Raw genomic sequence first — 27000 nt, forward strand, 5'->3', positions numbered from 1 at the left:
GGCTGATAAGATACAGATTTGTGAAGGACACATTTGGGACAAATGACTGCAAGTATCTCTTTACGTGAGGGTAATCAATAGCTGGAATGAGTTTCTGCAAATAGCAGATAAGGTTATTCCATCAGCCCTAAAATCACAGTCTGTAAATTGGAGATCGCCCTGTTACTTTTCTAGATGAACACATGGCCCAACTACATTATAAATTCTGAAATTATTCTTAATGTAGGTTTTTTTAATCTTGTTTGGAAAAAGTAAGGGAATTTAAAGTATTTTACAAAGGTTAGGGTGAAGTATTCAGACACTCAGTATGATCAGTGGCCACTTTATTAGGTGCACCTGCTCATTGATGCAGATAATCCAATCAGCCAGTCATATGGCAGCAATTCAATGCATAACAGCATGCAGGCATGATTAAGAAGTTGAGTTGTTGTTCAGACCAAATATCAGTATGAGAAAGAAATGTGATCTAAGTAACACTGACTGTGGAATAATTGTTGGTGCCAGACAGGGTGGTTTGAGTACCTCAAAAACTCCTGTGATTTTCATACACAACAGTCTCTGAAGTTTACAGAAGATAATACGAAATACAAAAAACAGCCAGTGATTGGCATTTCCATGGGTGAAAATTCCCTGTTAGTGAGAGAGGTCAGACTGGTTCAAGCTGGCAGAAGGTGACAGTAACTCTCATAACCATGTGTTACACCAGTGGTGTGCAGAAGAGCATCTCTGAATCTATAGCCAAACCTTGAAGTAGAATGTCTACAGCAGCAGAAGCCCATGTAAATGTATTCAGTAGCCACTTCATTAGGTGCAGGAGGTACAGGTGGCCCCCCCATTTTTCAAACGTTCGCTTTACGACAGCTCACTGTTACAAAAAACCTACATTAGTACCTGTTTTCGCTAACCAAAGAGGATTTTTTGCTTTTACGAAAAAAAGACACCCGCTTTATACGTGTGTTTACCCCGAGAAAGACTACAATCACCGTGAAGCCTTGTGTAGACAGTTGTGTGTGCATGCATGTCCGAATTGATTTTGGCTCGCTGACTTCCCAATTATGATGTGAAACTACACCGTACATACAATATTTCTACTTTATGTAGGCTGTGTATTTATCATATCATTCCTGCTTTTACTATATGTTAGTGTTACTTTAGGTTTTATGTGTTATTTGGTTTGATTTGGTAGGTTATTTTTTGGGTCTGGGAACGCCTTTGGAATAACAGCAGGTCTGACAATAGGTAATCTTAGTAGAGATAAATCAATTAAAAGCTCCCTGATTATCTTTGTCTACCCTCGCTAGAAGGCACCTGTGTGTGAATCATACTCTGTTTTGAAATTCCCTTGGATCCTGTTGAAATAGCCTGCTGATCGTTTCTAGGGGGCGAAGGCGGGGCATTTATCAGAAATGCTGGAAGTCTGCAGCTGCCTTCATTGCAACGGGGAGTTGGAAAAGAAGGAAGCAGTGGAGTAAACTGTTTTTGGAAAGAGAATGCTGATGCATGATAACTTTCTTTGGAACAGACAAGGTCTTGTTCAGGGACCGTACTCTTCCTTTTTAATTATTTCTGTGACGCATGCATTTTCCTGAATCACAGTAGCAATAGCTTTCATTCAGGAAGTAAATGTTGTTGTTGCCAAATTCATCATGAAAATATTGGAAAGGTGTAGAACAGGAATTTGCTCTTCCCAGTAATTGTGTTCTTGAGAAGGAGAGAGCCCGGGCGGAGTCATTGCAGTGGAAAACACTTTCCCCCCCTTCCACAGTCTGCACCCACTCTGCATTCTTCTGCCAAGTCTAAACCACAAGCAGATGTCAGCAGAGGTTTGGAATCGAAGTGAGATGTGGGGTGATGGGCTGAGTTTTTATTTTCTTTTGCTACTGGTAAAGTCTGATAGGGAGTTTTTTTTTGGTAACATTATCCGAATGTTGGAATCACTGGGACATGCTAAGGTCACGTTCATAGATGTAGATTTGCTGCTACTTTCCAGCGGTCATCATGAGTACTGTTTACGGCTAATGCCACATTATGTACAGTATTTTTGGTCGGTGACTGGCAGCACTCCCTCACAGGCTGGCAATGAGCATTTCTTCTCCTTACCGCACTTGTATCATTCAGCACAGAAATGTGCTCTTTCACTTCACCTCATCCGTAACGACCGTAATACCTATGTACGAATCCTATTTGTCCACTTTACGCCTGTACCTCTCTACTCCTTTCCTATTTAAGTACCTGTCCAAGTGCCTTTTAAATGTTGCAGTTTGTTGATTCATTTATTTTTATATAAGTACAGCATGGCAGCCAGCTCTTCCGGCCCAGCAAGCCTGCACGGCCTAATTACACTCGTGATCTATTAATGTGTGAGGAAACCTGAGCACCAGGAAACCCACACAATCACGGGGAGAACGTACTAACTTCTTACAGACAGCAACTGGAATTGAACCTGGGCTGCTGGCATTGTAATAGTATGCCTCCAGTTGTATCCACCTCTACTACTGTCTCTGAAAGCTTATGCTAGATGCCTTATACCCTTTGTATAAATAACTTTTACTCCCAAATCTTTTTTTAAATTACTCCACTACCACCTTAAATCTGTGTCTTCTAGTTCAACATTTCCTTGTACAGGGGAAAAATTACAGTTGTTGTGGCCACTTGATCAAAGCAATGCTGCACTGCTGGTTACCTTGGATGATGCGCTCTCTGATCAATCTGATAATAATGTTACAAAAAGTTGAAGAAACTTTTTTCGCAGCTAGCTAAAAGGCACTTTATTAGCAACTAGTAAAAATTACAATCTTGAAGCGATGGAAAATTGCAAAACTGAAACTGGCGATATTAAGCATATTTAAGTGAAGTAGAGTTACTGATTTCAAATATAATTGAGGGAAGTTTAAAGGTCAACAGAAGATATGACACCCAGTGGTCCCCGGCTCTAAACTGCGCAGAACAAAGCACAAATACGTTGCTGAATCTTTTGGTTTTACCACGCCCCCACCCACATGACCAGCTACTGTAATAAACACACTGTTAAAGTCGAATCTGAATAAAACTCAGGAGACTAGCTTCTTATAGTTACATCGGTTTATTGTGCATCCTCCTGCAGGAGTTTGAGACCCAGTTTTCAAAGGGAAGGCATGTAAGTACTGCCACCATCTGACAAGTGGACTCACTCTCTCCGGTTACAGCCGTATATTTATACATAGTAAATCCCCATACATTACTGCTGCAAGATGTCATTTGAAGTTGTACGCCCACCAAGTCTGTTGGTGAGAAACTTAGTTACAGATAAGAGAGTCTGCTAGATCAAAGCTTAATTACAGATGGATGTGCTGTCCATTCCTCATCAGTTATTCCCTTTGCTAGGCCCTGACTTAATTACAGATGGATGTTCACTCCTGCCCTTATCGGTGAGTCCTCCTCCCCTTACTCAAACAAGGGTACAATGTATAATGTTATCAACTGTCAATGCCTCTCCCTGCATACCAAAGGAATACTAGTATAAGCTGGGTTTTTTTTCCAGCTAATTGCTGAAAACAAAGGTTACTTCAGTTCAAAAATTCTTATTCAGTCCCAAATATTCTTTTAGCCAGAGGTTACATAGGTTCAAAATAAGTTTTTTAAATATCCTCAATTCTTCAACACAACACAGAGTACAATGCAGATAGAAAACAGATGCATGGCTCCTATTGCAGTGACTACCCATCCCGTATGTAGAACAGTACGGCACGTAACGGGTCCTTCATCTGGCAGAGTTGTGCCAACATTTTAATCAACCCCACACTCAATCATACTGATGCACCATCAATAACTCACACTGAGACGTAAGGCGAGATATCGGCTTTTATTGACTGGAAGAAGGAACCAGGAGTGAGTGTCTATCATACAAGGTCTTGGAGACTGAGGCCGAGCGTCAGGCCGCAGATCTCCTTTATACAGGGGCCTGTGGGAGGAGCTACAGGAGCAGTCAGCAGGGGCGTGTCCCGACAGGCACATAGTTCACCACACATACTCTTCACTCCTTCATAGTGCATCTTTTCTTCCTTTGTGTGCCAATATAAAAGTCAATTACATTATAGATATTTATCAGCGTCTACCACCACTCCTGGCAGTTCATTCTCTGTGTAGTTAAATTTAATAAAACTACCTCAGACATAACACCTAAACTTTCCTCCATTCATCTGAAAAGGATGTCCTCTGCTATTAGCTAATGCCACCTTGGTGGAAAAGTCGCTGACTGTCCACTCTTGAGTGTCTCATAATTTCATAAACTATCATAAGATCATCCCTCTGCTTCTGCGTTCCAGGGAAACAAACCTAGCCTTGAAACCGTGTCCTTATAACTGCAGGTTTGAATTCTCGGCAACATCCTGATGAAACATTGCTGCTTCCATGATCTTTGTTCTGCCATCGGCAATAGGCAAAGTGATGAAGAATTTCACTTCAACAATTTTACCTATTTTACCATATGTAATAAACAGAAAATGCTGGAAATACTCAGCAAGTTCGGCAGCTTCTGTGGAAGCTGTTAACATTTCAGACTGGGGACCCTTCATCAGAGTTGGGAAGGAGGGGAAAAACAACTTGTAGAAATAGGTGACCAGGGCCAAGGGTTGTCAGGGTGATAAGCTGCTTCTGAAGCCAACTGGTTTCTAGGTTCCTGAGGGTTGTTAGCAAACAGACAAAGGGAATATAAAAAAAAACTATGAAACGCTGACTGAAACAGTTGTAGATGACCAAAGCCAAAAGGAGAAGGCCGGATTGCTCGAGCTCCCGCAATGTCTGCTGGGAAAAGATCAAGTTAATATTGCAGGTGGATAATATTACAGCAGAACTGAGCAGTTCTGGTAAAGAGGATGCAAGTTAGTCAAAACAATATAATTAATTATTAAGACCCAAAGGTTGTGTTATGCCCAGGCAGATTATTTATTTATTGAAATACAGCGTGGAATAGGCCCTTCCAGACCTACAAGCTGGGCAGCCGAACCACTTCCCAATTTAATCCTAGCTTAATCATAGGACAATTTGCAATGACCAATTAGCCCACCAGCCGGTACATCTTTGGACTGTGAATGGAAACCGGAGCCCCCATACGGTCACAGGGAGAATGTACTCAATCCTTACATGTAGTGGCAGGAATGGAACCCGGGTCACTGTTGCTGCTAAGTGTTGTGCCAACCGCTACAGTACTGTGCCACTACGTCAGTTTTACACTGTTGGCACTGTGCAGGAGGCTGCCGACAGACATCCATGGGAGTGGGATGGAGAGCTACGATGAATTGCCACTATGTAAAATGCCCCTCGAGTGGTGATGTGGGGGGAGGGGGGTTGGAATTGGACACATGTGGAAAATAAAATGATGTGTGTATATGCTTTGTGTAAATAGGTGGTCAATAGTACTGATTCAGTGGGCCGAATGGCCTGTTTGCATACTCTGCATGACATAAAAATTAGCAGTAAGAATAAGACATTTGTTTGCAGTATGAGTGGAGAAAACAAAGCTACTGCATTTAACTTACCAGGAAAGGAATTGAGACTTGAGGCCTGGGTCAGATTGAATGATGTTTGGCTAAAGAGCTAGATGTAGCTTTGACCAATGCAGGTTCCCACAGCAATACCTTTGATCTTGTGAAAGTGAGTGAAGTTGAAGGAGTTGTTGTTCAATGTTCAGCCAGTGTATGTCATGTGTCCTAGAGAACGAACAAGGCAGTGTTTGCAGTAACCAGACCCATACTAATGTTTAGGTCGCAGTTCTCCAATATCATTCCGTTGGAATTCAGGTTTAATATCAGAGGCATGTATTGTGAAATTTGTTAACTTTGCAGTAGCAGTACAATGCAATACATGATAGAGAAATTTAAAAAGTAGTGAGATTGTGTTCATGGGTTCAGTGTCCATTCAGATGGCAGAGGGAAAGAAGCTGATTCTGAATTGCTGAGTGTCTGTTTCTGTACCCCTTTCCTGATGGTAGCAACGAGAGCAGACCATGTCCTGGGTGATATGGGTCCTTAAAGATGGACACTGCCTTTTTGAGGCACAGGTCCATGAAGAGATCCTGGATACTACAGAGGCTAATGCCTATGATGGAGCTGACTGTGTTTACAACTAATTTTAATGTATAAACAAGCTCTGTAGGGTTTTTCAGCTTTTTTGTTAACCATTTCATAATTCCTAACTTGCATTGTAAGGTTCTAGTCCCATTCATTGTCTCAGTGTAGTATTTGGGCCATTGAAGACCTAACTTGATTTGGTGGCCACATAAAAGCCTGCAGGACCATCTTAAAGTAGGATAGGGTATTTTTCCCCAAAGTTCTGGCCAATGTTCCACTTTGCATTCCCCCCCACCTCACCAAAACCTGATGATTCATTCTGTGATGCTACATTTGCTCACGTGACTATCACTTTATTGAGGGAGCTTTGAGAATATAGGATTTTTATCTTCAGGTAGTAGCTTTGATGTAATCAAGTGGAGTGGAAGAAGGGGAGCATGTTGCACGAGTCAGACAGATTAAAGTGGGAAAAGACTCATATAGTGGGTAAACAATGGTGTAAACCTCCTGGGGACAATCATAAAATCATGCAGCACAGGTGCAGGCCCTTCAGCCCATCACTTCTGTACTGATCATCAAGAATCTACTTGCACAAATTTCATTTTTTTTGTACTCTCCCCACTACCAGATACTATCACTTAATTACACACTGGGGAAAATTTACACAGAGGCTGATCTCTGGATATTGACCCCAGGAGTCACCAATCATAGGTTTGATCTTCAGTCCTCAACCCCAGGCCACACTCATTATGGGTATTACCTTTAGGCCTCAACTACTGGACTGGCTTGGACCTTCAACCCTGGTGACCTGGAGTATCACTATCCCTTGTGACTCCTGCCTGTATGGACCTCAGACCTGAGACTCTCCTACCTGAGGATTGCTGGTCTCTTCAGCACCCGCTGACCTGACCTCTGAAATTACTGATCTTCTACCGTGGGGCACTTTGACTTGGACTCTGAACACTGACTCTTGATTTACTGCCTCTGACCATTACCACTCCCTGTGCCCTGTCCCTAAACTCTAACCTGAAATCTAGCTTCAAAAGCTGGCCTCAAAACCATCCCTATGAATTTTTTTTTCCCAAGAAGCAACTAACATTGGGCATTGCAACTTGGTGCTATCTTGACCAGGAGGCCTTGACTTATTGGTCAGTCCTGACCAGTTCTGTAACATCAGTTCAGTTTTTCTCTCTCTACAGATGCTTCCAGATTAACTGAGTATTTCCAGGGTTCTCCTCTGCTTCAGTTTTTGTATATCTGAAATATCCCTTCTTTCAACTGCTCTCAGGTACTTGCCTTCCTTCAATTATGTATCTACAGACAGATCAGCAGAAATGCACAACCATTCACTTTCCCCTTCTGTGCAGCCACCAAAAGCAATTGTCACCTGCTAATCTTGGTCTCACAGATACTCCCCTTTCTTTGCTATTTAGAAGACTTAATTTCTCATCTTTTTAGTTCTCATGAAAAGGTATTGAGTGTTAACTTTGTTTCTGTCCCTGCACAGGTACTCCCTGACTCACTAATTTATTCTCCAGCAAAATGCTGGAGAATAATATTTTGAGAGTCGGGCAGCATCCAGTCAAGATGGCACCAGTGTACAACGCTTCCTTCAGTTGACATCTTTCAGATAGTTCATATAAACTATTTATTTCACTTCTTTTACGTCAGCTTTTCATCTTAAGTGTGTTTCTGGAACTGTTAGAGCTTGTGATTTACAGTTTGGAGATCGATTGAGTGATCTAGCATTGTGCTGTCACCAAGAAGATTCCAAGGAATACAGGCGAGAGCGAACGCGAGCGGCCTTGAGGCAAAGAAGCTGAGTGATGGGGTGAGAGCTGATGATTGACTCCATTTTGCCGACTTAAAACATTCATTACTTGACAATTAAAGCATCAAAGGTTGAAGTATTGAGGTGAATGTGGAAGGTGAGTGTGGCAGTGCCGACTGTCTGCCTCTTGATCGCTGCTACAAGCGGATCTCTCGCTGCCAGAGAAGGAGTCTATGTGGAGGCCTAGGGCTGCTGTGGACAACAGGCCTCTGCGTTCAAATGGTATCTCTCTCTCGATGTTCAGTTGGAGGATGTTACTGAAGTTCTGTGTTCCTGTATTGGACCATGGACTGTGGATTTTTTCAGTCTTATGGTTTTTATATTCTGTGTTTTTGCCCATTCTTGTTGCTGTGTTATTAGTCTTTTTGTGTGAGTGGAGGGAGGGGTTTAATGTTCTTGTTGCTGCTTGACACGTTTTGGACAGTTTTTTGTGCGAGGGGAGGGGTTTTGGGGTTTGCCATGTGGTGTGATTTGTTAGTTTTATTTCGTTTGGGGGTTAATGTTCTTGTTGACTTTTGGCACGTTTTGTTTGTTTGTGTGGGGGAGAGGTTTGGGTGTTGGGTATTGATGATTGTGTTGCCATTCTTTTTATGTTTGGGGGGTGGGTTTGATGTTCTTTTTTAATTCCATAGTTTCCTTTGTTTCGTGGCTATCAGGAGAAGACGAATCTCAGAGTTGTATACTGCTTACATGTGGTGATAATAAATTAACCTTTGAACCTTGGTATCTGCGCAAAAAATATTTGATCAATGATAAGACTTCTGCATCGCCTGAAGATAGTTTACATTTTCCTCATTCTTGTGGCTATGTGATGATAATATGCATTTACTATCAATTCCAGGCTCAAGCTGCACATTGTTAATATACTAGATATTGGAGCCCAGTTTCTGAGTTGGCCCTTAGTGAGACTAGGCAAAGCAAGAAGGCAAAATACTTTGCTTAAATCTGTACCTTTAATTTGAAAGCTGTTTCCTTTTTCCTTGATCTGAACCAGAATAAAGTGGCTTTGTGCAGCTTTATTTATGGTTAAGTTGAGGAGGCAGAAAACAATGGATTTTTTTTTGTTGTTGCCAATTGTATACAGGTCACAGATTTATGTGACGGGCTGACAATGGTGTGAGGTCCACATGAAAGAGGCTGATGAAGCTGGCCTCCAGACTGTGGTCTCTTGTTTACTTCAAGGAACTCAGCACATCTCTGATTAGTAGTGGGGCTTCTGCTGTTCTCCACAAGTTTATTGACCTGAGTTAAGGAATATTTGACCAGAGGACTGCATTCATGGCGAGTACTGGGGATTAAGTTTTTGCGTCTGTGAAGGTGAAATGACAAAGTAGAGGGTGTGGTATTCCAGGCGAGGTATTAGTCTTCAAGGGGCTTCCCTTTCTCTGTGTTCGAGGCAAAGGCCAGCTTAATTGGGCCCTAGGGAGATCCTGTCAATCAGTGGCAGGCAGCCACTGGCATGTTTGCCCACACAATTCAGATAACTGCCCACGATAACGGACCGTATAAATTTGTCCTCTTGATGATCCAGTCTGCTGTGCTAGGGTCATTACTGGAGGAGGAAAACACTGCACTGCCGCCAACCTCCCAAATCACAGAGGCTCAGTGGGCTCCGTTGAGTTGGATGGGAGCTCCTTTGCTCACGTTTTTGGCAGTTCTCTATTGCGATGGGACGGACGGACACACACACACACACACACACACACACACACACACACTTCTCAATCTACTTTACAAGCCTTTTATCATTGGTCCGTTGTCCATGTTAGTAATCACTGAGTTTATAGGCGGAAGTTCCTGAATGAGTGAAATGTAACCCAGCCACTGGAATTCTGTACCTTGTAATCTGAAATGTGTTTTCTTTCGTGCAACAGGAGCATTGGAACTTAAGCCAACATCCTGTTTCCTACTGTCAGGTTCAGGATTTGTCAATAGCTTATGACCTGACCCTCTTGCAAGTTGATCGGATGTTTTGCTGTTGTCATTAATAATGGAAGCCCTTGTTCAAAAGCAGTTGGTACCAGTTTTTGCTCAAAGCTCATCACTGAACAGTGGCCTTGCATTGTTGGAGTGTAGCCAAATGCAGTTGGCTGATTCTCTGCTATTGGCTCCCAGACGGCCCTCAGGTACAGCTTGGATGAGTAAAATGTAAATCTGCTCTCAGGATTATGCCATCTGTTTCAGGAAGTGGGAAGGGTTCCCACATGTTTTCCACCCAAGGTTTCTGCCCACTTACATAATCAAGTTCACTGATCCCATGCAAAGTAATAATATACTCCAGTCGGCATTAAAAATGCTGAAGAGTGTAAAGTGTACCTTACAATTGCTGTATTTTTAAAGCATCAGCAGTCTGTAATTCCACAACATGCCAGCAGGTGAAAGTATTCCCCAAACTTCAACTTTTGTATTACTCTGTCTAGAAGCATTTCAGCAGAAGATTATGAATCCATAACATGAGAGCTGCTCAAAATTAAAGCTGCACATTTTTGTATTTGGCTGTAATATCTATGGATTTGATTCCTTAATGAAATATGTCTTGTTGTAATCAAGGAGATTGGACTCAGTGCAAGCTAGTGTAATAGTTAATCTATGTAATGCAGTGCCAGCCAGCATTTAATAGAAAAATGAAATTATATACAGATGAAAATAACACAGAGAGAGGAATAGCAAATAAATATTGTTGATATCGTATTACAGAACTTTCAAGAGTGAGAAGGTTCTGGGCATTTAAAAACAAATTTTTAAATTATTTTATTATTATTATTATTATTTTTAAATTATTGTATTATTTTCCTGTTTTATTAAATGTTTAGTCCTGTTTATTACATCAATGGGTTTGTCATGTTGGTGTCATTAGCTTGTCATTGAAATATGCTGCATGTTACTGCTCTGCATCATCCAGTCTCAGAACGGGTGAGGGCAGCATTGTGGTAGAAAGCCTAATGTAGCTTGGTAGCGCAGTGATTTGTGTAATGCTTTACATTATCAGCAACCCAGGTTCAATTTCCACTGCTGTCCGTAGGATGTTTGTACATTCTCCCTGTGACTGCGTGGTTATCCGCCGGGTGCTCCCTGGTCCTCCCAGAGTCCAAAGATGTACTGGTTGGTGGGTTAATTGGTCAGTGTAAATTGTCCCGTGATTAGGCTAGGATTAGATCGGGGGATTGCTAGACAGCATGGCTCGAAGGGCCTGCTCCGCACTACATTTGCCCTACTCCCCTGTACGCTCTGTAAAATGTCACTCCAAATGACTCCACATATCAGGCCACCCCCTCAATATTTCCACTATGGGCACTTTTCACTTCATCGATCAGCAAGGTCTGTTGCTAACATTATCTGTCTAAGACTTGGACTCTAAGCTATTATTAGTAATAAACTATGGGAAGCTTTGCTTTGTGATCAGGTCAGTGTGGTTAGTTCTGGTACGTTATCATTATAACTTTTATTTTCTTTGGTTTATTTTTGATCAGATGTTCCCTTTGGGTATTATCAGCCACCTGAGATAACATAGCAGTCAAAGTCAAGTTTCTTGTCATATGCATGAGTACATGTATACACAGGTGCAATTTAACTTGCCTGTAACAGCAGCACAGGCACGCAGTAGCAAATAAGTAGCATTTGCAAGTAAAAGGATAAATACAAATTATGCACAATTTTTACAAGAAAGAACATAATTGAAACAAAAAGAAGTACATTTTTAGTGCTAAGTGGTCATGGTGTGTTGTTTAACCAAATGGTTGAAGGGAAGTTGCTGTTCTTGAATCTGGTAGTGTAGGATTTTAGGTGTCTGTACCTCCTACCCATTAGTAGCTGTGAGAAGATGACATGGCTGGGATGGTAGGGATCTTTGATGGACATTGTCTTCTTGAGCATGCAGGTATCTAAAGAGCAGGAATTACTCTGATGACTTGGTCAATGTGAGTTGTTCAATCAATTGTTAATAACATTCATGTTGCCTTTGTTTGAATGACATTCCTAATACTTGTCTGTGAGTAAAATAAATTGCAAAAATAGAAGATCTCTTTGGGGACAAAGACTGCAATGAATGGAAGTTCAAGTTTGTCATATACATATATGCCGTCAAATGAATAACGTTTCTCTGGACCTAGATGCACAACACACTACATGTATCTTTCACACAACACATAAAGTAATATTACCACAAATAAATTAACACATTGTAAAATACATAAAAAACTAAATAACATATAAAAATACATAATATATAACAAAATGTATTCCAGAAGATTGATATTTAGGAAGCCTAGTTTGCTTTCAAAGCTGCTAATCTGAATATCATCTATTTTAACGCCAAATCTGAATTCATTCTTATCCACTCCATCAGTGACTTCAGACTCCAAGGTTGTTGCACCGTAGTGAGCCTATGTTTGACTTGACCACCTGTAACTTAAGACCAATCACAAATGAGAAGATCTGCAGCTGCTGGAAATCCAAGCAACACACACAAAATGCTAGAGGAATTCATTAGGCCAGGAAGCATCTATGAAAAAGAGTAAATAGTCAATGTTTCGGGCCGAGAGCCTTCGCAGGATTGGAGAGAAAAGACGAGTAGTCAGCGTTAGAAGGTGGGGGGAAGTGAGGAATAAATATGAGGTAGTAGGTGAAACTGCAAGGATGAGGGGGTGAGGTAAAGAGTCAGGAAATCGATTGGTGAATGAGATAAAGGGCTGAAGAAGGGGTATCTGATAGGAGAAGACAAAATGCCATGGAAGAAAGGGAAGGGAGAGGAACACCAGAGTGAGGTGATGGACAGATGAGGTGAGAGAGGGAAATGGGAATGAGCAATGGTGAAGGAGAGGTGGGGGGACATTACCGGAAGTTCAGGAAATCGATGTTCATGCCATAAAGTTGGAAGCTACCCAGCCAGAATGTAAGATGTTGCTCCTCCAACCTGCATGTGGCCTCATTGTGGCAGTAGAGGACATGTCATACACTTCCAGTAATGCCACCCCCCTTTCATCCCCCATTCCCATTTCCCTCTTTCATCATATCTCCTTACCAGCTCATCATTCCCTTTGGTGCTCCTCCCCCTTCCCTTTCTTCCATGGTCTTCTGTCCTCTCTTATCAGATTTCCCCCTTCTCTAGCCCTTTATCTCTTTCACCAATTGACTTCCCAGCTCATTATTTCACCCGTCCACCTCTCCTGGTTTCACCTAGCACTTACTACCTTCTATATCTTCCTCTCTGCCCCCCCCAAAGAAATGTCTTGGCCTGAAATGTCAACTTTTTTCCATTGATGCTGGCCAGCCTGCTGAGTTCCTCCTGCATTTTGTGTGTGTTGCCATCTTCTTTTGCTTCTGTATCATTAACACCAATGCTAAAATTCTAATGGTTCATCATTTTGAGAGTTGAGCAATATAATACTTCCCATTACTTTTCTTCATCCTGAAAGGCAGCCAGACTAGATTTGCATTTCCCATGCATCCATCCAATTTGTTTAAAATTCTTTTGGGTTAACGTTCTCATCCTCTGCCTTAAAATCACTTTCCCCATTGATTGTCATCAACTCTTGGGTTCTTCAGCATGGCTTGTTATGGCTGCCCAATGGAGGGTGATTTTTGTTTTCGTCATTGCCCCTCCAGTTTTACCCCGAATCAGTCTCCGTGTGAACAGCTTTGAATAGGAGATTAGAAATTACCACAAAGAAAGATTCTAACAGTCATTAAGTGTCATAAATATTAAGAAATCTTCTGGGTATTTTAAGTACTTAAAGTTATGTATAGTGTAGGTGCAGGCCTCCATTAGTCTTGATTAGACTATGGATTTGCACCTTGGAAAGTTTCCAGGGTACAAGCCTGGCAAGGCTTTTTTTATGGAAGACCAGTAGTCGCCCAAGCTGCAAGTCTCCCCTCTCCATGCCACCGATGTTGTCTAAGGGAAGGGCATTAGCATGTGTAGTACTCGATAATGGAAGAAGTTATGTTACACTTACACAAAATTACTTGCATAGAACAGAATAGATCATTTGTCCCATGACAGACAGGAAAAAATCTGCAGATCCTTGAAATCTGAGCAACACACGCAAAATGCTGGAGAAACTCAGCAGGCCAGGCAGCATCTATGGGAAAGAGTACAAGTTCTGCTGAAGGTTTTCAGCCCGAAACGTCGACTGTACTCTTCTCCATAGACACTGCCTGGCCTGATGAGTTCCTCCCGCATTTTGTGTGTGTCCCTTCATTACATGATGTTGTGCGTGCTGACCTTTTAACCTAGTCTAAGATCACTCTAACGTTACCTTTCTACTTAGCCCATCATTTTTCTATCATCTGTATGCCTATCTAAGAGTTTCTTAAATGCCCCTAATGTACCTGCTACTGCCACCGTCCCATGCACCCAACACTCTCTTTTCTTTTTAGGAAAAAAAAGAAAATCCTTGTAAGCACAAAGTATACTGCAGATGCTGTGGTCAAATCAAGACGTACAAACAAGCTAGATGAACTCAGCAGGTCAGGCAGCATACGTTGAAAGGAGCAGTCAATGTTTTGGGTCGAGACCCTTCGTCAGGACTCTTGTAAGGTTTAAGGTGTAAGGTTTAAGACTCTTGTAACCCTTGTAAGGTTGTCTGTTTGATGTGTGAGGCGTTAAAATTAATTTAACACCTGTTAGCAGTGTCAGGTTTACAAATATTAATGCATCTGGATTTGAATATCCTTGAGAATGGGAACGCAGTCATTAGCTCATTTGGTTTAAATGAACTGTTGGCCTTCTTTTCAGATCGGAAGGGAGAGGAAATTGAACACCATCTGTCCAGCATGGCTCTGGGTGAAACTTTGAGAGAGGAGAACACGACTGATGAGCCCTCTGTGTCTGAAGGTCGACTTGAAACAGAAGAACAGAACCCAAATCCAGGTATGTCCATAGGATGAAATGAAGAATGCCCTTGAACTCCAAACAGCAATTACTACTTCACCTCCAGAATGTGCTCTGGTATTTGCATTACATGATATTTTAGCTCATGCCCTCTACTGTATGTGTTCCCTGTCTCTCCGGTTGAACTGGTGGGTATTCACATGGTCTACAGATATCTTCGGGAGAGCAAGAAATGTTTGACCTTGTATTCTACTTGTCATGATCTTGGAAGATATTGTTAAGCCAAGGAAGTGCTGTAAAAGTATTGTTGCCCGATATTTAAGATCTCTCCTGCTCCAGTAATTGACATTTCGGTAGGAATACTGGTTGAGCAACACTGGGACAGGCTGAATGATGAAGTTGGGCCAACAGAAGTACTAGGGTCAACACCTGATTAACCAGTACCTTTCAATTCTGGCCTGTGCTGGATAACCGAGTTTTACTGCACTGTTTCTTTGCACAGGATAAGATGATGGGAGGCAATTAAAATATTACGAGGAGCAATGTAGTGAGATTGGATGGTTGAGGTGATAAGGATGCAGTTTTATCCAAATACCAATTTTTTTCAAGTGTGAGGCTGGATGGTCCATGATCATCGGCTCCTAGAATATGGTTTGGACTAATGAGCTTCCTGTTGATGCCTGTAATGCAGCCACTGCTCCTCCAGCTGCACTTCACTGCTGGTTATAGGCAAGAAGAGCGTCTGATTAACTTTATATTTAATTTCACCTAAACATCTACAATCATTCAAGGGAATAAATGCAGATTAAGTTGCGCAGTAATCGTTCTGAACTTAATTACCTAAATTTTTTTAGGCCTTTTATATTTTGTTGGGGAAGCATTTCATGCCCTGTTGTACACTGCTACAAGACAAGATGCTGAATCACTAGCGTCGTGACAGGCATGCTATTTCTATGTCAGTACAATGTTTTGCTTCATGAGTATCTGAGGGTAAAGTGAGTAATATCATCAAGCTTAAAAGAATGAGGTGTCCAAAAGTGGGAATTCCTGATTATAAGAAACAATGGAGGAATTGCACATCTTTCAGATGTTAGGTGAGGAAAAATTTGGGCAAGGAGAGGGTGCAGAGGATCTTGACTACCACATGACGAGCACTCAGTCATTGAAGGAAAGGTGACCACCACATAACAGGAGAGGGAGAGTTGCATCCTTAGAAACCAGGTGTATGACGACTTTTCTTTAACGAGAAGCCACGCCATCTCCGCATGCATCAAGTTATATGCTTTGGGTGAAGAAAGTAAATTTCATGTTGATTAATTTACCTTTTTTAACCCGCGTAAATCCCATGAGACCAAATTTTATTCTGTATCTCAAACTTTTGGATGGTGATTTGCAAATTCTGTAACAGCAAATTTCCCTGACCCAAGTAGCAAATACTCAAGGGGGTAGAGACTGCATTCATAAGTATGATTCTAGAGAAAAAGGGAGCGAGAGAGAGGGTGGAGGAGAGAGGGAGAGAGTGATACATGCATCTTGGAGATTAACAATGGCATTAACATCAACCATTATGAAATGCTTTGAACAGCTGGTCATTGAGCCCATTAAAGCTTTTCTCCTGGCTGCATTGGACTCTTTCCAGTTCGTTTATCACTCAAGTCAATACAGTGATGATGCAATAGCTTCTGCTCTCCTCTCTGTCCTGTCCCATCAGGAAAATGGGATCTTGTATGCCAGACTGCTGTTTATAGACTTCATTTGGGCATTTAACACCATCATAGCCCAGAAACTGGTGGGGAAACTGTCTGGCCTGGGTCTTGACACCTCCTTCTGCAATTGGATACTGGACTTCTTAACAGTAAGGCCACAGTCAGTCCACATGGGCCGCAATATCTCTCGTCCCATTATTCTGAGCACTGGCGCTCCTCAAGGCTGTGTGCTCAGCCCACTGCAGTTCACACTGCTGACACAACTGTGTTGCAGGATTCAGCTCAAACCATGTCATAAAGTTTGTGGATGACACAGCAGTGGTTGGCCTTATCAGGAATGATGACGAGGCAGGGTACAGAGAGGAAGTGGAGCGGCTGGTGGATTGATGTGAGGAGAAGAACAACCTAAGCCTGAATGTGGAGGAGACAAAAGAAATCATTGTGGACTTCAGGAGGGTGCAGACAAACCATCCCCCTCTGTGAATACATGGCTTCTCTGTAGAGAGAGTTAAGTGCACTAAGTTGCTGGGAGTTCACATCACGAATGACTTCATTTGGTCCTTTTAACATCACCTCACTGAGCAGGAAGGCACAACAGCGCCTCCACTTCCAAAGAAGATTGAGGCAAGCAAGGCTCCCATCCTCCATCCTAACTGTGTCCTGCAGGAGCACCATCGAGAGCGTCCTGACCATTTGCATCTGGTATGGGAGCAGTCAAGCATCGGACCTGAAGTCCCTACAATGGACTGTGAGAACAGCTGAGAAGATCATCCTACCATCCATCAGGGTCATTTATCAGGAACACTGCATACACAGGGCCCATTAAGGATCCCTCCCATCCATCCAGAATCCGCTTTGACTTTCTACCGTCAGGCAGGAGACTCCGATGCATAAACCAAGAATGGTCAGGATGGAAAACAGTTTCTTCCCCCAGGCCGTTAAGGCTTCCAAACTTCTGGCTGCATCATATTCAAAGTGTCACTAGTTCATCTGTTCCGTACCTACAATATGTAACATTAATCTACTTTAGTTCATTATTTATGTGTGATTCATCTGTAGATTTTATCCTTGCCTTCATAAGTTATTGTGTGTAATGTGCTTTATACCTTGGTTTGAAGAAATGTTGTCTTGTTTCTATATACGTTATGTACAGGTATGCAGTTAGATTCCAATCAACTTCACTTGACTTGACTCAAAGAGCTAATTGCAATGTTGCTTTTCAAAGTACAAGCTGTTACATAAATGCCTTCCTGGATTTCAGATGAAATATTGCAAGCCTCTTATCAGTTTTGGTCAGGCTTGACCATTATAGTTTTGTTAGGATAAACAATGTGACTTTGCTCTACTTTCTGTACTGATAGGTAGCCATTTGATTGACGAGTTGGAGTCATCTTCAGATGAAGAATATGGTGAAGAATTTGACTTTGATAGTCTGTGTGAAGATGATGACAGTGTCGAAAACAGGCCCCAGCTCAACAACTCACCAGAAAAACTGGGTGGTAATCAGTCTGCTGATGTTCTACATACTACGATGATATCTGATGAAACAAAGTCAACCCAATTTGTACAAAACACAAGCCAGCCTTCCGTAATTCCTGCAGAGGATGCTGTGGGCTCTACGTCTCACCTGAACTCTGTCATGTCTCCTGCAGATGCAGTTGCGCATTCCATTAACTCAGGTAAGAAAAGCAAGAAGGAACCATTTCCTTCTCACAATAACTGAGTTGCAGAATATCTTTCTTCATGGTTAACTGAGTTGTGCACACCAGGAAGGAACCAAATTTAAACTGATGTCTGCCCTAGTTAGCTGCCTTCAATTCAAGGAATATCAGTTTCTTGTTCCAATCTACGAATCGGTAACTGAATGCATGGAATGTAAAATGAATGAGCTCAATATGCAAAGGTTTAACATCTGTGGGTTGATCACCAAGTTACGCTTGCTCTGCAGATCAAGATGAATACCTTGATTAGCAAATATAAAGAAAAATTATATGAAAGTTGTACTAATAATAGTCAGCACCTTCTCTCAATTTTCTTTCAGACTCTGCTACCACTGCCCCTGTGCCTAGGTGAGTTTCACTCTTCTAAATTCTCCAGCCTCCAGTAGTGTAATTGTTTGAAATATTAATCAAGAATCATCAGCCAACAAAGTTCTAGGATGGTTTACAATTAAATTAAAGCAGATCTATGAATATTAAGTGTGATTGCTTGAAAAATAAAACTACTTTCACTTTATACAAGTTAACAGTCCATTTTGAGATTTCTATTATGTGAAGTCACATCGTCTGTACATGCATCAAGAAATGAGTATTGATTTTTTAAAAAAAATCTTTGTTTGATAACATTATTTTTCTCACACATTCTCTGAGAACAGATTTTATACCTTATTCCAAACTTTTGGGTTGTGATTGAGTTCTGTAAGGGTGAATTTCTGTAACCGATCAGCTGAAATGTAGTTGTCATCTGTACATCATATTTAAGAATGTAGGATGAGAAGATAGAATTTTGTGTGGTGCACTTGCTTGAAGATGTTCCATTCGATATTTGTTGACTTCTATGAAGTGAGATCTAAACTTGCCTGAAGTTGTGAAATTGGGGCAAGACTATTATTTCTTCATAAGGAGCAGGGAAAAGGGTTCCCATTTCTGAAGAGGCTTGTCAGCAAGCGGTATCAAATGTTGTTTGAAATAAATAAACATTTCGGGAAAATAAGTATAAGGACAAACCAGGAGTATTGTCTTCACTTCATCTAGGGAACTTTAAGAATAAAGGCAGGCAGGCATAATTTGAAGATTACATCTCATTTTGGTAAATAAAGTGCTTACCGGTTCTTAATGTGGTTCAGAATTGCATAATAAATATGACAGAAAAAGACATTGCTCTAATCCTCTCACTTACAACAAGTATTTTATTGAATGTGTTTGTCCTTTAGTCTTTGCTGCTATTAAGTTGAAGTTAATTACCTTATTCACATGTGCTATTAAGAATGCTGTTGCTTGCTTTACTGTTCATTCTGAATACTGTTGCTTGCTTGTATTGGTTGCATGATCTGTTATTTTTCTCTCTGCCTGTTGGTTATTGGTCCTTTTTTTCTATGTTCTTTTGGGTCTTTTGTTTTGCAGCTCCCTGTAAGGAGATCAATCCCAAGGTTGTATAACTTATACAAACATTGATACTTAGAACTTTGAATGCAAAATGGTAATGGCCATTAGGTGAGGTACCAGAACTTAGGTAATGCCTTTCTGGAGCAGAGTGTAATGGAGAAATGAACATTATCAGGAGGACCAGTAGAAAATTGAGTGCAGAAAGTTCATCGATCTTTCATTAGTCAGCTGTTCCCCACATAACTTCTCATCATTTTGTCCCCTTCTCAACACTCCCTTAATTTTCTAACAATGTGTGTTAACATTTCTGAAATGGTTTGTTTGCATCTTATTCTTTCCTTAATAATATATTTTTTAAGCTTTTTGTTTTTTTTTAAAAAAAAGTCTTACCAGACTTGCTCTTAATGTAAGTTGAATGCTTTATCTGCAGGAATAATTTAGCTGAAAACACATTGATCAATCTTGAGAGCTTCAATCAGTTAATTTGGGGTAATTTATCTTGTAAATCGCTGCTCAGATGCCCTCCAGATGCCCTTTTTGGAAGCAAAGAAAAAGATCTTTAAAGAATCTGATTTAGAACACATTCTCTCGAGAGAAAGGAATCTGTTTGTTTGGGGTTATTATTTTTCATTTAGACATTCTGGAGGGAATTTGAAATAAATGTCATTTTGGCTCAGTTTATATTATTCCTTGCCAGAGAATCAGACTGTAGGTTCATGCCTCACAATGCACAAATATATAATCAGTTCAGGGCATTGAGGAAAACCTACTCTCAGAGTTTGCTGTGGACCTTTAGTATGTGACATTAAACCAATATTTAGTTTGGTTAATTAGATTTTAAAAATCGGGAGAGTTGATGACCATGGGGGAGAGAATAATTAATTCAAAGTTCAAAGTAAATTTATTATCAAAGTGTGTATGTGCCACTGAATGCACCCATGAATTTCATTTTCTTGTGCGTATTCACAATAAATACAAGAAACACAATAGATTCAGTGAAAGACTGCATCCAACAGGATGGACAAACAACCAATGTGACAAAAAACAGCAAACTGTGCAAATACAAATGGAAAGCAAAAAGAAGGAAGTAATAATAAATTATAACTATTGAGAAAGTGTAGAGTCCCTAAGTTGCGGGACCAGTTCAGTAATGGGGTAAGTGAACTAATCCCCTCTGCTTCACGAGCCTGATGGTTGAGGACCAACAACTGTTCCTGAACTTGGTGGTGCATACCCTGAGGCTCCTGTACCACAGTCCTGATGGCAACAACGAGAAGAGAACGTTGCCTTGATGGTGGGGGTCCTTGATGATCGTTACTGCTTTCCTGTGACCCTGCTCGGGAGAAAAGGGATTAATAGGATTGCTTTGAGGGTCAGCATGGAATCTGGCCATTCAGCCTACATCCCAAGTTAGAAGGGGAAAAAAACAATTTAAAAAATTCCCTTTCCCAATATAAGAAATTTCTTTATTTGTCCTGCTTTAGCAAGCTTCTCCAAGTCAGCTGACCTGATCATTCACCAGCTTGCTTGAGAGCCTTTTCTACATGCAAGTTATGTGTTTTCCAACTTGGAAATGGTAACTGCTCTTACAAACTAAATAATTAGTTATAAGATTTTTAGCATGAACACTGATTTTTGTAAGAAAAAAAGTCTGATGACTAAGTAAGACATGGCTGAATTTTTTTATCATTATATATTAAAACAACTGAAACAGTGAAAAATTAAATTGCAGGAAGTTTTGGTTAATTGTACAAATCAGAATGCTTCCGTTTGAAGCTTCTACCTGATCCGAGCACTTCTAGACTCTTCTATTTTTATGCCTATGCCAAGAAATGAGAGTTAAAAATTTTAGAAAATGTTATTATTTACATTTTTACATACATTAGGTGGGAATAAATGTTATTCTGTATCTTAAATTTTTTGGTAATATTTTGTGATTTCTGTATGAGTGAATTTCTGTTGTGCAAGAGTTCGTAATGCATGGGTTACCTGTAGTGTTCAAAACTTCATGATTAGAATGTCTCTCTTAAGCACAATCATTTTTCATCTATTACCTTGGTGGGTTTGGCTCTCTATTAGGTTGCAACATTTGATTTTTGTTCAATGGGTTTTGACCTCTCATGGATTATTAACTCTCTGCACTGCATCAGAGATGGTTGAAACTTGTTCCCTGCCAAGTGTTACTAAGTACCAGTCGAATGACAAAACAATAATTGTGAATTTGTTAAAATGTAGGGATCAACCTTTGAATCAGGAAATAGTTGGTAGGCACTTAATGGAGCAATTAAAAATTCTCTGGATTAAATTACTAATTAAACAATAATATTTCCATTTGACAGTTAATGGGATTTTCCCAGTCTGTTAACTTGAGCATTAGTACACAGACGTAGGACAATTTAGATGTGAAGCTACTCTACTGTTTGAAATTAAAGTTTAGAAACACTTAACTTTCTGTTTAAAGTTTCAAACAGAAAATGCTAGATAAGTCTTACAGATGAAATGTCCTAGTTAAGACTTCTATGGTGTGAGATATTTTATTTTAGCAGTTTCCTGTAAAAGCAGTGTGCTCTGCTGGAAAAAGTGATTTGGCTTCGGCTAAAGATAAGGAGCCATGCTGTCCAATTTAAGAATATTGTATCAGACAATCGTAGCTTCCTGCCCAGTGAAAAATTTGGAAGAGCTGGGCAGAAGGGAAGATGCTGCAGAATTCTGTTTGAAAGAGAGTCCCTGTTGCAAGAAGTACTTTGTAGAGATGAGCACTCCAAAAAGGAAGGGCCAGTACTCCAGAGAGAGCCAATTCATTTGAGATGGTTTTTGAGGGAAATTTGTGCTGTGGCAGGTGCTTTCATGCAGACTGTGTGTCCTGCATGTGAGTAAAGTGATACATCCCTGACTAATCCAGAAATGAGCTCCAATGTTTATGTGCACATTGGATTGTTTTGTTATAATGGGCCCTTTTAGTTTTCTTTTTTCTGTAATTATAAATGTGGTAAATATGTTTTCTTTATAATTTTATGCTGGTGTACAATCTGTCATTTCCGGACTACCAGAAGCTGTGTATGGGCTGTATTTACACAGCATTCACTCAAAGCAAAGTTCCTTTAATCGGAACAACATTCCTGTTTGGTTGAACCCCAAATCACACTGATCCTAGATGTACATTGCTTATGAAAAGTTGTCTTCTCACTGCTGAGTCATGTGGCTGTTAGCAGAGTTACGTAGTTAACGAGCCAAGTTGGTGTATGAGCCCCAGTGAGAGGGTTACACAGGTCAGAAAGCCAATGTAGAGAGAGAAACATTTAATGATCTTTTCATCAGAACTCATCAACCTGATCTGGTAACCATTTCTCTCTCTACAGTGCCTGCCTCACTGGCTGAGTATTTCCAGCATTTAAAGAAATATGATCCCAAGGATGGAAGGGTTGATGTACGTGGATCAGTTTCATGGCTCTGGTCCTAAACTCACTGAAATTTAAGAAAGGGGGAGGAGTGCTGGATTTCATTGAAACCTACGGAATATTGAAAGGCCCAGATAGAGTGGACCTGGAGAGGATGTTTAAAGTAGTGGGAGAGCCTAGGACCTGAGGGCACAGCCTCAGTATAGAAGGACATCTCTTAAGAGCAGAGATGAAGACAAATTTCTTTAGCCAGTGGATGGTGAATTTGCTGAATTCATTGCCAGGGATGGCTGTGGAAGCCAAGTCATTGGGTATATTTAAAGCAGAGGTTGATAGCCTTCTTGATTAGTAAGGGTGTCAAAGGTTACAGAGAAAAGGAAGGAAAATGGGGTTGAGGAGGGAAAAACAGGCCAGTCATGATCAAATAGTGAAGCAGACTCAATGAGCGAAATGCATACTACTGCTCCTACATCTTATGGCCTTATTCTCTATTCTTAAGAAACTTGTGAGACCTGCAGTAATTTGCTTTAAAATGGGTAGCTGCATCTGTTGAGCCCAAATTGAAAATCTCTCAGCATTTTCATTGATACCCAATTGCAAGTTGTGTGCTCTTTTTATTTTTCAGAAATGGCTATGTTTACTCACTTGCTTGCAACTGATTAAGGTGTATAGTAGCATGAATTATTGCTTATTAAGGGCCAAGTACATTGAAGAGCATAAAGTAGGTGCAGGCCATTGGTTTTCTGAGCCTGTACTACAATTTGGAAATCATGACTCATCTTATTGTATCAATCTAACACCTCTGTTTCCTGGCTATCCAAAATGTCTGTTGATCTCAGTTTAGAACTGAATGTTTGAACACCTACTGTTACGTACTCGTGACACATGACAATGGTGCCCTTGTCATGTGACTGGGGTTGAAGCTGTACTGGACTTGAGGTGATGGTCTTGTGATGGTGGAATGACGTAATTTTCCCGCCAGTAGAGATCATGTGACGGGTTTTTTTTACAGGTTATAAAAGGTAGACCCCACCCTGTGAGGAGGGGCAGTTCGTGGCTGGATTTGCCAAGTTGACTTCATGCCACTGCGTGTTTTAAGTGATGACGCAGTTTACTTGAAAGATGAAGTTTTTATTTAATGCCTAAAGTTTAAGAGGTCATTGCCAGCAGGTTCTTTACGATTCTGCTAGTTCAAAATTAGTGGAGAGTGAAGATCGAAGTTCGGAAGTTAAAGATCGAGGAGAATCGCTTTCTACGGTGAAACGGGAGCGACCTTTGTTTGATCCTTATTCGGAAGGATTTCGTTGACTATCTTCGTGTTAATCCCTGGATTTACCAGAAAGGATTGAGGACAGTGTGGAAGGAAAGGTCAGTGCCTTTAAGACGTTCTGTTTCGTGAATTCTTTGTGGGAAGTTCGACATCGGGGATCGAAGCCAAGCGACGTGAAAGAGAATTTAGATCGTCCTGTAAAGTCTCTCCTTTTAAATGGACCGTGAGCATATCGAACTTTTGGCAATACCAGTTTAAAGAACTGTTTTTGGCAATGCCATTTTTAAGAACTGTTTTTGCAATATCACTTTAAGAACTGTTTTTGCAATATCACTTTAAGAACTGTTTTGGGCTGCCGCTCAGCAGCTGTTTCCAGTTACGTTAGTGTTTACTTTTGGGGGGTTTGTTTTCTGTGTTTAATAAACATGTTGTTTGTTATAAAAAACCCTTGCAGAACTCGTATATTTATTGTTGCCTGAATACGTTACACTACAGTCATCTGTAGTAGGGAATTGCAAAAATTTGCAATAATGTGTGTTAAGTTGTTTCTCCTCTTTGCAATCTTCAGTTATTCTGAAGATTGTTGAATTCTATAAGAATGAGATCAGTACTAGAAAGTAGTAACAGCCAGATAATTTGATTAGTGATGTTGATTAATATCCAGATATCAGGAATAACTGCTCTTTTTCACTGATTGCTGATTGTAGCAGGGACTCGAACAAAACAATGCCGCTTCTGGAGACCAAGCACAGGGAGTTAACCCGTTTGACACGTCCTCTCATCCATCATCTTAATGTTCAAAAAAACTGAAGTCTATTCGATCCTTTATTAGCAAAGCACACAATCTTGAAGTGAGACTTAATGAAACTAAAACTAGTGATATTAAATGTACAGTATTTAAATAGACTTCAGCCAAATAGAGTTAGATGATTTCCAATATAATGAAGCACTCTGTAAAAGAGGACACCCAGTGGCCCCCAGCTCTAAACTGCCCAGAATGAAGCAGTAATATGTAAACAAACCCTTTGATTTTACCACGCCCCCCCCTCCCCACCCAGGTGATCAGCTACCACAATAAACACGCAACACAGAATACAATGCAGGTAGAAATCAGGTGAATGGCTCCAACACTGATCTTATAAGGTAGGTGAGACTTTATGTCCAGGGATGAAATAACAATTTATGAAGCCATATTGCTCAGAAAATTTCTTCTGGTATGGTTGTATCATAAACTTAACAATGGCCACTTTCTTACAATACGAACACTAGTTTCCTTTCATCTATGTTTGGTGCTCCTTAAAGTTCTCCAAGCTTCCTGAGTGTTTTTTCTGCTAATGTGAAAATGAGTAGAGAGTATTTGTTTAATGTTCCTGCCATATCCTTAGTCCCTTCTAAAATTGCTACTGTCTCTTTGTAATTGGCCAAACATTTATATTGGCTATTTTTTTGCCATTTGACATACCTTTAGAAACTTTCACCATCTCTGTTTATGGTTATTACTAGGCCACTCTTATTCTTATTTTTCTCCTTGATTCCTTCTTGAATTCAAAAACACTTCCGAATTTCAGGCAATTATTATGGTTATATTATAAGCTATAATTTAATGCACTTTAACACTATCATTTGGCTATGTCCTGTTTCACATTTGGTTGGATCGTAACTGGCGCATCAAATGTAAGTAATTAGCCAAATTACAATCTCTTCTAGTGAGGTTTGATTACTTAATGGTTGGTTCAAAGCTATTCTGTATTCTTATTACTAGTGTGTAAGCATTTGTGCGTACAGACAAAGGTGGCAAATATGCTGTGATAAGAAACTATATTATTATCATCACCATCATAACGTAAGCCCGGTAGATGAGCCAGTATCCATGGTTTGAGAATTGCATGAGTGGCAATGCTAAAAGCAGTGTGAATTCTGTTGCAATCTCCGTTACTTTTCTATCTTGAAACTGTTGACATACAGATTCATCATTCAAGTGGTTCCTGAAACCAAGGCATAGATGCTAATGAACTCCTGAACTGAACTTGATATTTTGTCCACGCAGTCTGTTTGCATGGGCATTGACACACCTAAATGTCCAGCAAGGTAAATTAGGTCAGAATTAGGAGGAGGGATACCAACCTAGTTATCCTTTTGGTACAGATAAGATCAGTAGTCGTGATTGATGAGGGAGTGGAAAAGAATCTAGAAGTGACAGTTTGGTAAGAGGGAGCATTATCATTCTTTAAAGTTGGGCCCATGAGCCCAAAGGCTGTGTTGCCTGCTTGCTCCTAGGGCTAAGGATATCATATCAGGACTGTGGAGGAGGGAGACGAGCCAGCTGTTGTGGTCAAAGAGGAGCAAGTGATCAAGTTCAGATTATCGTCATCGGCTGTAATCATATAGTATATACTGCCAAACAAAACAAAGCAACTTTCTCTGGGCCTTGCTGATGTTAAGTGAGCAGTTGTTGTAGTGTTACTTAGCCAGCTTTTCCATTTCCTTCCTATATGCTGATTTGTCACCACCTTTGATCTGGCCAGAGACAGTGGTGTCCTGAGCCAACAAATAATGCATGGGAGCTGGGCTAAGCCTCACAGTCATAAGTATAAAATGAGTAGAGCTGGGGGCTAAGTACACAGCCTTGAGCACCTGTGCTGAAGGAAATTGTCGAAGACGTGCTGTTGCCAATCTGAACTGACTGGGCTCTGCGAATGAGGAAATCAAGCATCTAATTTACAATAGGAGATACTGGGGCCAAAGTTTTGAAGCTTACTGATTAGTTTTGAATGGGATACTATCATCCCTTCATCTTGGATCTGAAGTTAAA

The 27000-nt window shown here is 40.6% G+C and overlaps 1 protein-coding gene across 4 annotated transcripts in view; it reads left to right on the forward strand.

The window, feature by feature from the left end:
- LOC132382028 (rho guanine nucleotide exchange factor 10-like protein) overlaps window positions 1–27000 on the forward strand; it is a 193884-nt gene that overhangs the window by 34567 nt on the left and 132317 nt on the right. For 2 of the 4 annotated variants that reach the window (XM_059951841.1, XM_059951842.1), the window contains exons 3-5: window positions 14615–14749; window positions 17778–18095; window positions 18458–18485. In XM_059951841.1, coding sequence (XP_059807824.1) covers window positions 14615–14749; window positions 17778–18095; window positions 18458–18485 — 481 coding nt within the window. Of the gene's footprint in view, window positions 1–14614; window positions 14750–17777; window positions 18096–18457; window positions 18486–27000 lie in introns of those variants that run through there. The other 2 variants (XM_059951843.1, XM_059951844.1) reach the window with 1 other exon arrangement.

Source organism: Hypanus sabinus, chromosome 27 (assembly GCF_030144855.1).
Source record: "Hypanus sabinus isolate sHypSab1 chromosome 27, sHypSab1.hap1, whole genome shotgun sequence".
Taxonomy (NCBI): Eukaryota; Metazoa; Chordata; class Chondrichthyes; order Myliobatiformes; family Dasyatidae; genus Hypanus; species Hypanus sabinus.